This window comes from Canis lupus, chromosome 38 (assembly GCF_048164855.1).
Source record: "Canis lupus baileyi chromosome 38, mCanLup2.hap1, whole genome shotgun sequence".
Taxonomy (NCBI): Eukaryota; Metazoa; Chordata; class Mammalia; order Carnivora; family Canidae; genus Canis; species Canis lupus.
Window position 1 is genome coordinate 21,154,032 of NC_132875.1, and position 17,928 is coordinate 21,171,959.

The window sequence follows — 17,928 nt, forward strand, 5'->3', positions numbered from 1 at the left end:
AGGCCCAAAACGTATCTAGGGGATGATCTCAACCATGTGTTTGAAAAGTGTATGAATGTATGGGAAGAAAATATAAAAATGTTAACTAACTGGTCTCCTCTGGCTGGTGGAAAATGAGGGATTTTCTTTTCCTTAAAGAGTCGAAAGGAGAAATGACACCACGTCGCCTGAGCAGCCAGATGTGCACCCCCCCAAACTGGCTGAGCGACAACAGACCCCCCTCCCCCCGCTGAAGATGGCAGTGGCCTGTGAAGCTAGCTCAGCCCAGGTGACCACGTCAAGGTGAAGGAAAGCTGCATCCTGCTATTTCACTGAAAGCCTGGTCAAGGCGGAAACCAACACAGACAAGCTTTATAGAGAAGGGGAGTGAGCCTGGAGCAGGGCCCAGGCTTTATTGATCGAAGGCTGGGCCCTGCCCTCTTGCTGAAGCACGCAGTCAGGCCTGTCCAAGGCAAACATGACAGCCTGACCTGGCCCCGGGAGCGAGCCCCACGCCGGGCTGTGTGTGGCTGGGGGCCGTTCAGCACCCGTGCGGGACTCTGGGGTCCTTCTATGGGGTTCTATATGGCTCATTCTATAGATCAGTGATGGATCTCCTCTAGACAAAGCTTTGATTCAGCTTGCCAGAGGGTTCTGAGGCTAACTCCTCTTCCCAACAGAGGGAAAAGAGGCCACTCTGCTTCCAAATACTCAGACGCGGAAGCCCCTGTCTGCTGAGACAAGGTACACAGCCAACTCCAGGGCCTGCCCTGGGGCCTTCTGCCCACACTTGGGGCCTGGCTAACCGGCCCCAGGGCCAGGTTTCCCAACCTCCGCACTGTTGGCATTTGGGGCCTGATAAGTCTTTGTTGTGGGGGCCTGTCCTGTATGATGAAGGGTGTTCAGCAGCAGCCGTGGCCTCTCCTGCTAAATGCCAGTAGCATCACCCCAGACAACCAAAACTGTCTCCAGAAACTGCCTTTTTTAAGGAAATATATATATATGTACTATGGAACCTCCCTCCTCCCTTTTTTTTTTTTTTAAGATTTTATTTATTTATTCATGAGAGACACAGAGAAAGAGGCAAAGACATGGGCAGATGGAGAAGCAGGCTCCCTACAGGGAGCCCGATGAGGGACTCGATCCCAGGACCCCGGGATCACGCCCTGAGCTGAAGGCAGCCGCTCAACCACTGAGTCCCCCAGGTGCCCCACCTCCTCCATCTTATAAGGAAGATCTTTAGCAAAATTGTGCATCATTCACCGGGGTTTGGGTAGTCAGATCTGTCTCCCTTTCCTCCTCACCTGTCGTGGGGCAAGGCCCTCCCAAGAGGCCTGGTTACGCTCAGGCTACACTATAAACAGGTACTATTCCAAAGTGTATGGAGGATGCACAGAATTTCTTAAATATGTATCTTAGAATCGATTCAATCTCATTCTTATAAAATCATACATCATATTTACTTTCTGACAATGCTTTCCGAGTGGGAGAAAAAGGCTGATAACACCCATAGGCAGATCAAGTGACTACATTGTTGATCATGCGCATCGTGGCCAGAAGATGCCTACAGAGGGCTAGTCTGGGAAGTTGTGGCTGACTTGGGATTTCCCAGGGCCACTGGTATTCTCTTCAGGAAATAACCAGTCAGGCAGCACCTATACTGTCTCTCAGAGTACTCTGGGTTTTTTCCTCATAAATATGGTGTTTATTTGTTTAAAATCTCACCCCTCCCCCCCCCCCCCCCCCCCACTCTACTGCAAGCACAGGAAGGGCAGAGGCCAGGTCTGTTCCCTTCATCACTAAGTCCTTGGCATTCCTGGGCCTAGCATATGGTCAACATTCAAAACATATTTGTTAAATGAAGAAATGAATGATGTCTGGGAACACTCCTCACTTCCTTGACCAGTAACCGTGGACTCATACATTGAGGATCAGATTGAATGTCACCTCCTCTGGGAAGTCCTCTCTGATTTCTCCCAACAGAACCAACCGCCTCGCATACTCAAAACACTTGATTCATATTTTCACTGCAACATGCATCATGGTATATACTATTTGGTTGCATCCTGCCTCCCCTGATGGAATGTAAGCTCTGTGTGGATAAGAGCGGTGATGTATTGTTTGTTAGCCCCACTTTCACGAGTGCTTGGTACACAGTGAATATTCAATAAATGCTTGTTCAAGGCAAGAATCAAAAAATGTTCTCCTGTCTCCATTCCAAATCCCAGACATCAAAGTTTGGACACATCCTGGTTCAAGTGCCTTGGCAAAACCCAGAGCCAAAAGCCACTTTGAGCATCAGTTTCCTGGTTCTTTAACAGGAGGAAAGAATCTCTGCCTGGCCCTTCTCAAGTTGAATCCAGGCTGGCAGTCACGACGATATGCTTGAGGAGCCTCGGCCTCAACATCCCCACTCCCCAGGACTATGAGGCTCCGAAGGACCTTCTGGGAGCCTCCTCTCCTTCCTGCCCTCCTAGACCCACACCTCCGGCTTGGAACCCAGACCCTGTGCTTGGAGAGCCCTAAAGAGCACCTCTGAATTTCTGTTCCATCCTCCCAATCCCTCGGAAAGGGGTGCATCTGGCCAGCAGGGGACCCCAACATCCAGCATGCATGGAGTAGTCCTGCCCCCTCCTGCCCACCGGAGCTCCGGGGCAGAGTGCAGCCTGGGATACCAGCAGAAGTTGTTCCCAGCCTGGTCCTGGGACGTTGCTGCCTACCTGGCTGGAGATGGGAGCGAGGGTGCTTTCTGGAGAAGGTCTGTCCCGGGATGGGCCTTCCTGCCGGCTGCAGTCCAGCTGGATCAGGTTGCGGCACTCCGGGTGGCAGGTGAATTTACAGTCTGGAGGGAAAGAACCACCAAAGGATTAGGAGTCAGGCAGGAGTCTCTCCCCTTCCACCCAGGGAAATAGCCCGGGAGACTGCATTTAGCTCAGGAAGGAAGAATGTGCAGGAGGGAAGTGGAAGGGGGGAGAACGCCTCGGGGCCACCAGGGCTGGTGAGAGTTAATGTGTGTTTTACACGTGTGCAAGCTGTGTTCACCTCCATTATTTTCTGGGACCTTGCAATCGTTATTATTGCTACCTTACAGATGGGAAATTGGGGTCTAGGGACCTTAGTGATTTTCTCAAGGTCAGATAATCTGACTTCAGGCTGGTGCTCTTTCTGCTAATTTAATCACCAGGGGTCACGGATCCCTGGAGAAAGACAACTTTCCTGGGCCTCATTCCGCCAACCTGTAAAACACAGGTATTAGCTTCCCCACCTGGTGCATAAGGAAGTTTATGGTTCTAGGGGAGAACAGGCCTTAAGGAATCAAAAGTGCCTCCAGGGACAGAGGCAATATCACCAACAGGAAGGGCTGTTATCTGTCTTTGACCCTACTCCGACTGGAAATGTGGAGGTGACTTCTCTACTCCAGCTGAAAGGGCCTCTAGACAACATCCCAAATCAGGTGCTCCAGGGAGAGCATACATTTCATAGATAATGTTCACTTCCATGGAAGCAGGACTTCATCTCCAGATCTAAAAAGAGCCTTGGGAACTACTTTTTAGAGGTGGGGAAACTGAGGCTCAGAGGGGGTAAAGGGAGTTTCCCCAATGACACATAGCTTAGCAACAGAGCCAGTGCTGCTCACGGCTGCCAGCTTCTTGGGGAGGTCTCTCTGGAGCCTCTTTGGCAAGAGGCAGTGAAGCTTGGCCAGGCAAGGGAGAGAGAGTACCGGGGAGGATGGGAGTGAAGCAAAGGTTGGCAGCGAAAGAAATCCATGCAAGTCCACCAGCAGGTAAAATGCTCAGATCTGTGCCGGTTTCGGTGGGGTTCCCACAGGGAGCTGCTGGGCCAGCTGGGGTCACTGCCCTGGAGGTGCCACAGCTTGGCCAGAAGACCCAGCCCAGGAGGGTGTGCAGCCTCCCTTGGGAAGACTGACTTCCTGAGTGTGGTACTTGTGGGGATGGGCTGTGGCAGGGGACACGACAGCCTGTGCTTGTTTGGATAATCTGGGGACTAGGGGACCACTTCTGGCCGACAAGGGCTCAGGCTCCTGTCTTTGCCTTCCTTGGTAACAAGCTCCAAAAACCCATCTGGACTCTTCTCTTTAGTTTTTTTTTTTTTTTTTTAAGATTTTATTTATTTATTCATGAGAGACACAGAGAGAGAGAGGCAGAGACACAGGCAGAGGGAGAACCAGGCTCCATGCAGGGAGCCCCACGTGGGACTCGATCCCGGGTTTCCAGGATCACGCCCTGGGCCAAAGGCAGTCGCTCAACCACTGAGCCACCCAGGCGTCCCTGGACTCTTCTGAAAGCTGCTGTAGCGCACTGCGTCTTGGGCCAGGGCCGGGCCTCCTCTTCTCATGCTCCTCCACTAGGGAGTTTTGGAGTGAAACCTCCCCTCCCTGCAGTTGCCCTCCTCCTTTACGCCCCCAAGGAGGAGCACCACTGCTGTCTGCAGGGGAGCACTTTCACAAATGCAGGGACACACAGAGATCCCAGAACCCCGCAAGCCTCTGACTCAGTGGGTTGAAGCTCTGGGCTACCCTTCAGGGATGGCATTTAGAAGCTCTCTGGCTTACCACCCTCATGCCCGAAAGCCACCATCGTCCCCTCCGGCAGACCCCACCCCTGCCTAGGCCTTCCTAACTCTCCCCCACCCCGGAAGCCGCCCCCGCACCTGGAGACAGAATGGTGAAGCCATGGTCTGAGGCTTGCACTCCGCCCCTGCCAAGCGCCCACATGCCCTCCTGCCCCTGCCAGTAGGAGATCTCTGCCGGCCTCACTCCCAGCGGGGTGAACCGTGCAGGGGGATGTGCAGGCCAAGCCTCCCTTGCCCACAGTGCCTAGAAATGCCAGGGCTTAGATAAGGCAGCACCGAGGCCGGAGCCACACAGAGAAGCTTTGTTCTGGGCCCCGCTCCGGGGACACACCTGTGCAGGTTCTGGCCGCGCTCTGAGCCATGAAGAATGTTCCAGGGATGCCAAGAAGTGCAAACAAGGCAGGGAGGCAAGGGCTAGAAGCTCTCCTAGCTCACAGCAAGAGCTGCCACCAACTCACAAGTGGGAAAGCGTCTCGAGACGGGACGGAGTCTTCCAGTCTCTTCTTTGAACTCCTGGGACCGTTGACACAGGCTCTGTATGTCCACGTGTGCCTCCGATTCTCTCATATTCTGTCCCTTTGCTGTCTCCGTCTCCGTCTCTCTCTCTCTCACACACACACACACGCACGCACACACACGCACGCGTGCCCCCTGAAAACAGCACCAAAAACCTCTGAGAGATGGGGGGTTTTTTGTTTTTGTTTTGTTTTGTTTTTTGTTTTTACAGTCCCAGTGCTGAGCTAGACAGAGCCAGGGAACAGAAGACTCCAGGAAGAGTATTTGGGGATTTTTATAAAAAGCATATTTGAGCACCAACGACTGTTCCATCAGACGGTGTAATCACAGACTGCAGCAAAACCACTGAAGCACATCTTGATGCTTCCAGGCCCTGGAAACACTATGGCCAGGCCAGCAGAGATGAGGTCAGAGCCCCCGTGGCCTTCTCCAAACACGGAAGCAGGCCCCGCCAGCACAGCGAGCGGCCCGCAGGCCTGTTCTTGTGGAGACACGCACGAGACTTCGAGACTCCCGGGGCAGGGCCGCGTTGCCCGACCCGGTGCTTGGCCCCCGCAGCCCTCCTTCCCTCGTCACGGCTCATCGTGAGGTGCTGCCAAGCAAACTCCGTGGTATCCACGGCCTCCAGCTGGTGCTCAATCTGGACACAGAAAAGGTGGGGGCCCCTGGGAGGCTCAGGGCCACACAGGCCCCCCGGGGAACGGCCCAGCCTTCCCAGAACAGCTGGCACCACGATCTTTGGCGACAACTCCAATGCCTTGCACGCAGACCTCCCCACGCCCGAGGGAGAGGAGGACAAGACAGGCCGTGGGCGAAGGCCTGCTGCCTGGGCAGGCGGGATCCGGGATCCGCAGGTGAAGAGACAGCTACTGAGTGAGCAGCACCGAGCGGGGCCTGGCTGCCCAACGTTCCAGGGAGCCTGTTCAGGGGACAGAGTCCCCTGCCAGCCACAGCAGCCAGGGTATTTTTCTTGGTGAGGGAGGCTCTAGGGAGCTTGAAAAATGGACCAGATTCCAGGCGATTCCATCCCCACATCGCAGGGGCCAAAAGAGGGCAGGGCGCTCTGACGTCACAAAATAGGATGAGGATCTCCCCAACAAGAGGCAGCAAAGTTCAGGGAGCAGCGCTCCTAGGTTCTAATCGGAGTATCTTTGGGACAACTGGCATTTCTTGACCTTAGTACTGTCATCTATAAAATAGAATTATTATCCCTTCCGGTCTCCACCCTTCCCTTCCAGCTTTAACCTTGGCCCCATTCCCAGGGGATGCATGGACAAAAATAAATGTGCCTCCGGGTCCTGCAAGAGGGACCTGTGGAAATAGAGGGGCCAACCGTAAAGAGAAGTGATGGAGACAAATCATAAGAGAGGTCCTTCTCCAAGGGGGGACCCCTGTGCCAGGATGGAGACGGGGCTGCTGGGACCACCCTCAGCACCCAGACTGCTCTAGTTTCCCAGCTGCTGTAACAAAGCCCCACGAACCAGTGGCTTAACACAGAGATTTCTATGGGTTTGGAAGGCTGCAAGTCTGATAAGGAAACTTCAGGCCCTTTCACCCCAGAGCTGCCTGCAAGACCCTGAGATGACACGGAGCTCTCTACTGCACTCCCTCTGAGGCCAAGGCACGGGGCGAGGGCGGAGGCTGGCACCCAGGATACACAGCCTGGTCTGCAGCGAGCCCACAGGCCTTCCTCGCAGTCACTCTAGGGTCAGTGAAGAGCACCTTCTCACCCTGCTTGGCCAAGCCACCTCTGAGGCCCAACAGGGAATCCAGGAGCCCCATGCCCATTCTCTGGGCACCCCACACCTTCTTGGAGAAGGTAAACCTCAGAACGAACCTTTCTACTTCCCCCTTTTGCCCCCAGGGACTTGGCCTGTACTGAGGTATAATGGCAAGAGAACGAACGATGTGGTAGGCCTTCAGTCACACTCAACCAGGTCCATGGCCTTGGGTAAGTTATTGAACTTCTCTGAGCATTAATCCCCTCGACACAAGGAGAATGAGCCAGCTCGCAGGGCTACCATGAGGATTCAGTGGGGTTCCTGATGCAGAGCACTGCACAGGGGACCCCCAGTGACCGCCCCCCTGCCCCCAGCACTGCACTGACAGCCAGAGTCCTTGCCCCACTCAGCTCCCGGTGGGTGATCTGCAGTCTCACCAGCCTTCCTCCAGCCAGTCATCTCAAAGCAACACACAAGTGGCTTTTTGATTGTAAAATAATTTTGTTCTGAGACAGTACTAACAAAAACAACAAACAAAACAAAAAAGGGCACTGGAAAAATACAGTGTTAACCTAAGTTTTTAAAAAGCAGAAGTAAAGGCTGGCCTGGTCATCCAGCGCAAGTCCATGAGGACAGTCCTCAGTACCAGGGGTCCCTTCTCAGACCTTCGCGGGACCCTTCAAAGGTCCCCCGTTCTTGCACTGGGAGTCACTGCACACAAGCCTCTCAGCTGGACCAGCTGTGGCTGCTCAGAGACCAGCCAGGTCGCCTCCAAAACCACTGCACCCACCCATCCCGCTCCATCACCTGCAGCCCCACCGCACCATCACCCCGCAGCCTCAAGCCTGCCTGCTCCCCCAGCCAGGAGCGCCCCTCTCCATGTCACCCCCAAACTTCCCCTCAGACCTCAGGCCCTCTTCCAAAGGACCCATGGGTTCATGGACTCTCTGTGACACCGCTCCCCCAAGTCCCAAGCCCTGCTCTGGGCCCCGCTCAGTGCTCGAGAGGACCAGGCACTATTAAACATTCAGAGGGGGTTTGGTATGAACTGGATGAGGGACCAGAGTAAGGAGTGGTGCTCTGCCTTTGGCCGGAGTGTGAGCGGGATCTGATCGCAGGCTAGTGCTCTCCGTGCCTCAGCTCCCTCTCTGTCATATGGAGGTGATAGCAGTATCTGCCTGGCAGGCTTGCCATGAGAACTGAATGAGATCCTTACGTAAATAGGAACACAAGATCTGATACAAAGAGTTCAACATATATTAACTATTCTTATTACCTGGCCGAAATCCAAGGTGGATCTCACCAGTGGCCACAGCATCAGGCATCCTCATTCCAGAAGCCTGTTTATGCAGATCCTATTCGTGCCCACTGACTTTCCTCCAAGATCTGACGCAAAAGGTCCTGATGCACCCTCAGACCTCCGCTGAACCCCTATGCTCCAGCAAGGGAGGCCTCAGGGCTCAGCTCCCTGTGTACGTGAGGCACCAGGTAGACATGGAGCCTGGTAACTGGCCACCCTTCCCTACCTCAGAGAAGCGCCTCTGTCCTCCCCTAAATGTCCATTCCCTTCCTTCCTACCCACACTCCTCTACTATTCAAACTTTTAAAATCTTGCTCAGGTTTCAGAAACTGTTAACCGAGCTGATACTGTTCCATACCAAAGAGGATGTGGGTAAACGAGAAGGTTCTTACCTAATCAATAATACGAATTTCCTACTGTAATTCATCCTGAGTGTATATTTATTTGTATCTAAATATCTCTTCACTAAAATGTTCATCACATGGTTGTTTATAACCACAAATTGCCAAAAATACCCCGTATCCACCTACTGGGGGCCAGTTACAGATATGATATATATTTTTTTAAATTTATTTATTCATGAGAGACACAGAGAGAGAGAGGCAGAGACACAGGCAGAGGGAGAAGCAGGCTCCATGCAGGGAGCCTGATGTGGGACTCGATCCTGGGACCCCAGGATCACACCCTGGGCCCAAGGCAGGCACCAAACCGCTGAGCCACCCAGGCTGCCCCACATATATGATATTTTTAAAAATAAATACTACTTAGCCATTATATAATCATGATGTAGATGGACCTTGGTCAACCTAGAAAAATGTCCACAAACGTATCATTGAAAAAATAAGTTTTGTTCTATGGTCCTCATTATATCAAAATATGCACATGCCTATATACACACTGGTCCCAGAGAGCTACCTGGAAGTGGCGTGCTGACGCTGAGAAATGGGATTTCAGGGGGTTTTCCTTTCTGCACAGTTGCTAAGTTTTTATAATGAATGTTCTTGGCCAGTGGGAAAAATGTCACAAAAAAGGAACAAAGAAAAATCATGTACCCACACTGCAATGGCAGCAGGTGCCATTATATGCCTCCTACAACATGCCTGACAATCTATATATGTCATTTCACAAAATCAGTACTATGCCTGTATGACATGTTGCTATCCCTATTTTTAAAAATATAGTTCATTTTTTAGAGCAGTTTTAGGTGTGAAGCAAAACTGAGCACAAGTACACAGAGACTGTCCGTGCACTTCCTGCCACCCCCTCGCCAAAACCCCTCATGGGATGGGTTGCTCCCAGCAGAGTGGCACGTTTGCCCTAAGTGATGAGCCTACACTGCACATCGTTATCCAGAGCCCTGGTTCACCTTAGGGCTCGGCGTTGGTGGTGCACACTCTATGAGTTTGGACAAGTGTGTAATAATAGGGAATCCACATTTATAGTACCATACAGAGGAGTTTCATCGCCCTAAACATCCCCTGTGCTCTGCCGATCCATCCCTCCCACCCTCTCCCCACTGGCAACAACTGATTTTTTTACTGCTTCTGTAGTTCTGCCTTTTCCAGAAGGTCACATAGTTGGAACCATACAGTATGTAGCCTTTTGGGATCGGCTTCCTTCACTTAGCAACGTGCATTTAAAGCTGCTCTGTGTCTTTTCATGGCTGGATAGTGCATGTGGTCCTAACATTGCACCGTGTGCATGGACCAAGCTCCTCTGTCCGTTCGCCTACTGAAGGACGTCTCGTTGGCTCCCAGGCTTTGGAAGTTATGAGCAAGGCTGCTAGAAACATCCACCTGTGGGTTTTTGTGTGGATGTAGTTCTCTCGCTCCTTTGGTCTACCCCAAGTTTAGGGATGAGGATGCAAAGACTTAGAGGGGTGAAAAGACTTGCTGGGAGCCTCACAGCTCAATAGCAGCAGAGTTCTCTTCACGGGGTCCCAGGCCCCCTGCCTTGCCCTACTTGAGGCCAGGGCAGGCTTCATCAGAGCTGGGGAGCAGGTGATCCAAGCCCAGAAGATAGTGTGAGTCAAAGGGATTTGAGCAGTGAGTGCCTCCTCCACCCTCCACCCTCCACCCTCCACCCCAGCAGGTAACGGCCACAGTATCCCTCCCGAGCTCTCCACCTGGTCCTGGGAAGAGTCAGTTCACAGCTCCAGCCCCCGCCCAGCCGAGCCACCCTGCCTGGGAGCTCAAGACCCCCTCTCCAAACACGGCCCCTTTATCTCCGGGATGCCACATCTGGGAGACACTGAACTATGTGGGCAATAGCTCGCGGTTCTTGCGCTGAGATCCCAGGGTAGCTTTTCCAGAGAGGCTGGCTCATCAGCCACAGTCAAGCTCCACAAGCAGTGAGCTCTCGGCCTCCCCCACGCAAAGAGGCCTGGCCTCTGTACCTCTGCTGTTCTCTGTGACACCACAGCAGAGCCAACAGCCTCATCATGTGGAGAGAGAGCATGGCAGGAAAGCAAGCAGGATGAACACGGGGCTTCCAGAACCAGCTGCCTCACAGAGGCACCAAAATGCCCCCCATTCATCAGCAGTAAATCAGAAATCCTTAGACCATGAGGTGCCCTGAACTGCACTGCTTGCTGCGCATGACAGAGGTCTTTGAGAAGTGCAGGGGATGGAGCACTGAATCAGGAGCTGGGAAATGGACAGAATCTGGCCTCCAGAGTCACATGGATCAGAGTAAGAGCCCAAGTTCACTTCTAATTGAGTATAAGATGCCTGGACAATTTATCTAACCTCAGTAACATAGAATTTATTTAGCTTCAATGTCTTCACCTGCAAAATGGCAGTAGTAATATCTCCCTTGCCAGCAGATACGTTGCCAAAATGAAAGAGAATGCATGGAAAGCATCCAACACTGCCTGGCACATAGTAGGTGCTCAATAAATGGCAGGTGTCATCTTCAACACTGTGGGAGTCTGGGTGCCCTGCTTCAGCATGTGATGCCAGCCAAAAAACCTCTCTGCTTTGGTGCTGTCTTCCAATGTGTTACAGTTAGGAGAGGCATGCAACTTTCCAAGAAGTTCCTCCTACCTGCTCCAACCTCCCTCCTGCCCTGTCTTTGATGGGCCCAGAGGAATAAGCCAGGGACGTGAGAGGGGGCGTTGTATTGGAGGGCGGGAAGGTAGAGAGACTATGATTTGTCAAGCTTGGAGGTCTGTAGCAATTGCCAGAATCAACACCATCTATATACGTTTTTCACGCTCCTGGCTAAACTCCTGGTAAGGGCGGAGCAAGGGAATGGAACCTCCCCACTCCTGGGGTCAGGCAGCCAGCTCAGGGCGTCTACAGCTGTGTTTCCGGGAAGTCCCTCAAGCCCTGCTGAGACCATATACTGGAGTTTCTTGTTTGAGAGGGCAGGCCACCCCTGAGGGCACTCAGCACGCCCCACCTTAGCCCGGACAGTCTGGAGACACACAACTGCCTCCCCTGAGCCACTGTGCAGCCCCAATCCAACACACAGACACACACAGCCCATAGCCCACAGAATGTGGCAGAAAGCAAGCCGGGAGGCCAGCAGGAACGGTCGATGTAGCGGGGGAGGAGCGACAGGGCAGCCAGGCCCACATCCCAGGTGAGAGATTGTGGGCAGGTCCCTCCCGGGAAGGTGGGCAGCTGGTTGCACTCAGACCACTGCTTTTGAGGGAAGAGCCAGGAGGAGACGCGCCTGCACATGCTCAGGCCTGGATCAGACGTTCAGTTCCCAGAGAACAGAGGGCTGGGGCGGGCGGGCCTTCTGGGAAGCAGGCTCCCCCGGGTCAGGCTCAGAGCAGGGAAAGTGCTGCAGAGGTGGGGTGGTGCTGGCGTGCCTCAGGTGAACTGAGGACACACAGCCACCCCAAGATCCCGGTCTCCACCCTCTCCCAAAGTGCCCAGGTGGGTTTGGCGGGTGGCAGGGCCGGGTGGGGTTGATGTGCGCTCTTGAGTGACACTTTGGTACTGAAGGGAAGGTTAAAGGGTCCTACCCTGTTGCTCGGGGATTAAAGCAAACAACAGGATTCTTTCTGGGACCTTGGTCGCTGGGCCTCAAGGATCAGTCCTTGATGCCAGAGCCTGGCTTCTCCCCTACTCGTCCCCTGCCGGCCTGGAAGACCCTGGGTGCCCAGGCTGGTCTGCAGAGGCACAATCCTGCCCCATGTGAGTGGGTGTGGGTGGGTGTGCCTCTTGCCCCATTAATCATCTACCTCCAGCACAGCCATACATCCCGAGGCTGAAAGCACCAACAAAAGAAAGGTACTGTGGCCGGGCCAGGCTGGGGATGTGGGCTGGGGGTGTCCGGGGAGGGGCAGGTGCAGTGAGGGAGGGCAGGACAGTTCACAAGTTCAGACAGATGCTGGAAGTGAGGGAAGCGTCGGACGGTGCCCTCCCTGGGCCCCGTGAGGCAGGGCGCAGGGCCTGGCCACAGTGCACCTCTCCCACCTGGCCGTTTCCTGCCACTTCAGTCTTTGGGGGTGCTATACCCTAGGGTGTATTTGCATGCTCCCTGTCCCGTGCATACGTGTATATACGTTTAAAATTGTGAATAGACTTAATAGGGTTGAGCCATTTTTAACGAGGCATGCTTCAACCTGAGCTGGTACTATGCCAGAGTGCTCCCTCCGGCCCTTCTGCCCCCACACCCTGGTTTGTAATATATTATTTACACTTCCGATGTTTATAACATGGACACCCTATTGTAGCCATGATTCCACAGTCTCTACAGTTCATTCTACTTTTGAATTCAGTCTTTTTATATCAGTGAAACTATTTTTCTTTTAAAATTTTATTTATGAAGATCCCTGGGTGGCTCAGTGGTTTAGTGCCTGCCTTCGGCCCAGGGCCTAATCCTGGAGACCCAGGATCGGATCCCACCTCGGGCTCCCTGCGTGGAGCCTGCTTCTCCCTCTGCCTGTGTCTCTGCCTCTCTCTCTCTCTCTCTGTGTGTCTCTCATGAATGAATAAATAAAATATTAAAAAAAATAAATCAATAAAATAAAATGTTATTTATTCATCAGCCATGAGCAGGGGGAGGAGCAGAGGGAGAGGCAGAAGCAGACTCCCCACAGAGCAGAGAGCTGGACATGGGGCTCGATCACAGGATTCCAGGATTGTGACCCAAGCCAAAGGCAGACGCTCAAACAACTGAGCCACACAGGCACCCTGAAACTATTTTTCATGTATTGTAGTTAGTCTTTTGGTCAACTGAAATTTTTTTGGTATTCTATTTCTATATGCCCTGTGTTTCCCAACAATGCTTCAAGCACCTTAAAGAGATGCACCCATATATTATGAGTAGCACTATGGCACTGTGGCTTCGTGCAGTGGTTTCTTGATGACAGTGGTGGCTGAGAGGAGATGTGGATGAAGAAAAGAGAAGTGGGTGAGTCTGCTGGCCTCTGTGCGATATCACAAAGCACCTCTGAGAATCCCCTCACACCCTTGGATAATAATAGTAAGAGGCAAAATGTTTTGGGGAAATGTCAAAGGAAATGATTTCAGGCGGGGGCCCAAAAGCCACATGGATCTCCTTTGTGTGCAAGTGTCCGCAGATTTGTCCTCTGGACCCTCTGACACCATATCCACAAAAGTTCAAGTTGTATTTAGGGTATGGCCAGACAGAAGTGCAAAGATATGGCACAATTTTTCAACAGGGGCAGTTATGTGCACCCATCAGGACACATGTAGTCAGAGATCCACAGAGAGAATATTAAACCTTTTTATACAGTTATGCCCATCTTTCCACATAAACCTAGCTATTAGTCTGTTATTCATGTGCACATGCATGCATTCATTCAACACACACTTTTTGAGGGCCTCCTAAGTGAACCACTGTTCTAAAAGATAGCACGTTAAAGCCAGAGACTTTCCATAACAGGAACAAATAGATGAAAAAATATATATATATATACACACATCATTTTTTTTTCCGGTATAGATATGTCCTATTTTGATTACCACCATGGAAAAAAAATTAATTCTATTGCCAGAGCACCTTAAGGAAAGAAAAAAAAATATTTTAAAACATTGTAAGTGGGACGCCTGGGTGGCTCAGTGATTGAGCATCTATCTGCCTTCAGCTCAGGGCGTGATCCTGGGGTCCTGGATCAAGTCCCACCTCAGACTCCCTGCATGGAGCCTGCTTCTCTCTGCCTAAGACTCTGTTTCTCTCTCTGTGTCTCTCACGAATAAATAAATAAATAGTAGAAACAACAACAACGAAAAAAACATTGTAGGTAGTTGGGTTTAAGGGAGTTTTACAAATAGTAACAAGCCCCTGCTATCCAAAGCCAGTGTGAAGCTGCCAGATGCCCTCTCGGCTTCAGGTCTGCTCAGGAGGGGCCTCTGCCTCCCCTAGGCATGTGTCACTTTGCTCTGAGTGTAAGAGAAACAAAGCAGGTGGGGTCTCCCTCCCCCAGGCTCAGGTTCCCCTCCACCCATCCCTGGGGCCCCTGAGAAGACACAAGGAGGAGTCTGGGTGGCTGATAAAGAAAGAACATGATCTCTGGTAGTGAGGGGCAGATATGGAATGAGGAGCTTGAAGGTCTTTTCTGGTCTTTTTTGTTTTGCTTCTCTTTTATTTTTTTTTTAAAGATTTATTCATTCATTCATTCATTCATTCACTCATTTATTTTAGAGAGCGTGAGAGCGTGCACATGCGCAGGGGGAGGGGCAGTGGAAGGGAAATAGAATCTCAAGCAGGCTGCACTGTATAGGGAACCCAACATTGGGACTCGATCTCACGACCTTGAGAATATGACCTGGGCTGAAACCAAGAGTCAGATGCTTAACCGACTGTGCCACCCAGGTCCCCCTGTTTTATTGTGTTTAAAGCAGACACCATCTCTGAGAAGGGGTTAAGGGTGATCTAGCCTCTTGCTAGCCTTGAGTATATTTTTGGTAGTGTCCCACAGACCCCAAGGATAAGAACAGCTAAATACGTTTGCAAGAAGCTCTGCCTGGGTATCTGCAGGCTGCAGGGCAGTGGAAGAAGTTCAGGCAGGTGTGCAACTATGAATGCCCACACAGGTGTACACACAGGTATGCCCATCAGAGCCAGAAGGCCGCAGAAGCCAAGGAGCAGACAAGTTCAGTCCTTTATGGGACAACCAGGCTGCTGCATCCAACTGGTTTTTCCACACCTGCTTTGATGTCACTTGCATACCAAGTGCAGGTCACCAACCAACTGGGTGAAAGGAGACTTTTTTGCAGTGAGAAGAAAAGTAAATAGATTATATCAACGGCCCTCTGCAGGAGACTCACAAAGGCTTCCTTACAGCTGTTCCCTGTAGAGCCAGGACCACCAGAGACTTCTGGAGAGACCCAGGCCGTTTCCCACCGACCCACGAGCAGCCTTTTAAGATGATATATGTCTGGCTCCTTGGCAACATGCTTGCTCAGCTCTAATGACGCCCAGTGGGCTAACTAGCCTTCCTTGTTAACTAAGTGGCATGGCAAACTCAATGACAGGGATTTTTCCAGAGAAAGTATTTGGGTTTCTTGCCTCTCCCTCATTTCTGCCCACGCAACCTCTGAACCCTGTGACTGAGAGGCAGGTGGCTAGCTCACCCTAGCCCAGGTGTGATGGAAGAGCAGACAGCCTTGCTGGGGCCTGCATGGGTGACCTACTGGGAGCGGTTACCAAAGTCTCTCTGGAGGGGGCACCTGGGTGGCTCAGTGGTTGAGCATCTGCCTTTGGCTCAGGTCGTGATCCGGGGATCCTGGGATCAAGTCCTCCACTAGGATCTCCCCCAGGGAGCCTGCATCTCCCTCTGCCTGTGTCTCTGCCTCTCTCTGTGTGTTTCTCATGAATAAATAAGTAAAATCTTAAAAAAAAAAAAAAAAGTTTCTCTGGAGCAATAAATAAGAGCTGCAAAGAGGGACATGCTATGTGACAAGCATCATGTCAACTGGTTTATATCTGATGCCATCCTGAACCTATATAACACTAGCTTGAGGTCGAGATTCTTTGCCCAGTCTACACTTGGAAAACAAAACAAGGCTCAGAGGTTCATCTATACGAGGAAGGCCCTCCCGCCAAGAATCCAATCCAGACTCAACTCCAGCTTGGCTCCAAGCCAATGTTCTTAAATGCAGTACTACAGGTTACTGATGGGATTCCTGTAAGTAAGATGAGCTCTTCTAGAAATCTGCAGCCACTGTCTACCACTCTCATCATCTCTGAGTGCCCTGTCTCCCCTCTGCCGGTCCATTAAGTCCAAATGCTGACACGAGTTAAAGGAGCACGTCTTAGGTGCAATACGGCCTTTGCCCTGACCTTAATGCTGCCACTCCAGGCCTGATTGATTTCTTAAATCTATAACTCCTTGGGCTGAATAGCAAAGGAGCAAGGGAATGATCTGTTGAATAATTCTTGCAGGGGGGGAGGATGAACACAAAGACACTGAGTGAGCATTTAAATTGAGGAACTCAGCATCCAGCTGTCTTCTCAGGGAGGGCCGCAGAATGTATTAGGCCACTGATGAGGATAAATTATGCAGGCTGGCTAAGATTGTTTGTCTCCAAATGGGGATAAGGTCTGGTTGAATTAAAATTTCTGCTTCTCAAGAGGTAAAACCTCAATCAGAGAAATTGTATTTTCTAGAGTCAAGATCATGTTATGTTGTCTTTTAAACTCTCCTCCCGGGGATCCCTGGGTGGTGCAGCGGTTTGGCGCCTGCCTTTGGCCCAGGGCGCAATCCTGGAGACCCAGGATCGAATCCCACGTCGGGCTCCCGGTGCATGGAGCCTGCTTCTCCCTCTGCCTATGTCTCTGCCTCTCTCTCTCTCTCTGTGTGACTATCATAAATTTAAAACAAAAAAAAAAGATTTAAACTCTCCTCCCAAAATCTCAGCCCAGAGATGACCGTTTGGTTTTGTGTTTCAGTGTTATGACCCACTGGACACCCACTCATTCCCGAACGTGTACAAGAACAGCGCACAGACAAGTGGGACAGGAAGCCCCAAGGAAAGCTTTTGTGCTCTGAAGATCCAGCCATCAAAGAGAAGCAGCAAACGGTCAGTAAGGTGACTAGGACCCAGGGCAAGGGGTTCCAGGCCTGGCCGTGCAGCTCTGGCACCCAGCAAGGGGCCTCACTTCTCCGCATCTGTGAAATCACATAACCCTCCTCCCGTTCCCCCTGCGCAGGGGTGTGAGGGGATCCTCTTCTCACTCTCCCTGCACAGGGGTCTGGAGGGAATACGTGATATTCAATGGAAACAAACATAAATCTTCAGCTCTTTGGCAGAAGGGTGCTCTAGAAATATAAGGTGCTGAGATACATGACACAGCAGAAAGAACCACGCGCTGGAAGGCAGGTGCCCGGGACCCTGGTGCTGGGGCTGCCACCAGCTTTGGTTGGCCTCAGCTTCTTACTTTCTTTGGGAAAAAAAAGGCCGGGGGGAAGTAGGATGACCTAAGGTTTCGTGAAACTGTGAACGCTCCTGTCTCTCCTTATCTTTCACTCACACGACACACGGCCATTATCCTTCTCCAGGCAAGGACAGTTCTCCCACTAATTAGTGCCCAGGGTGGCCCAGTTGCTGCCAGAGGCTGGGTTCCTGTCCCCCGTGTCCCCGGTAGTCCGCAGCCCTGCAAAGCCCGCAGGCTGGGGCCCACAGGCACCTCCCCTAACCATGCAGGCAAGTGGCCCCTGCCTGGGCCGTGACTCCCGCGGTGGCACCCTACAGCCCTCAGGCTCCGGCCGCGGAGTAGAGAACGCGGTCACCCAAGGGCCCACCTTCCACCAGCTCAGGGGCCCCGGCGAGGATGACCGCTTGGCCTTAAGACTCAGCCAACGAAGAGCCGTTAAACCCCACAGCCAAACCCTCT

At 52.1% G+C, this 17,928-nt stretch overlaps 1 protein-coding gene across 1 annotated transcript in view; it reads right to left on the reverse strand.

The window, feature by feature from the left end:
• The window catches only part of RASSF5 (Ras association domain family member 5), a 66,649-nt gene that overhangs the window by 38,808 nt on the left and 9,913 nt on the right, over positions 1–17,928 (reverse strand). The window contains exon 2 of the mRNA XM_072814829.1: positions 2,700–2,821. Within this exon, the coding sequence (XP_072670930.1) occupies positions 2,700–2,821 (122 nt within the window). The remainder of the gene's footprint in view (positions 1–2,699; positions 2,822–17,928) is intronic.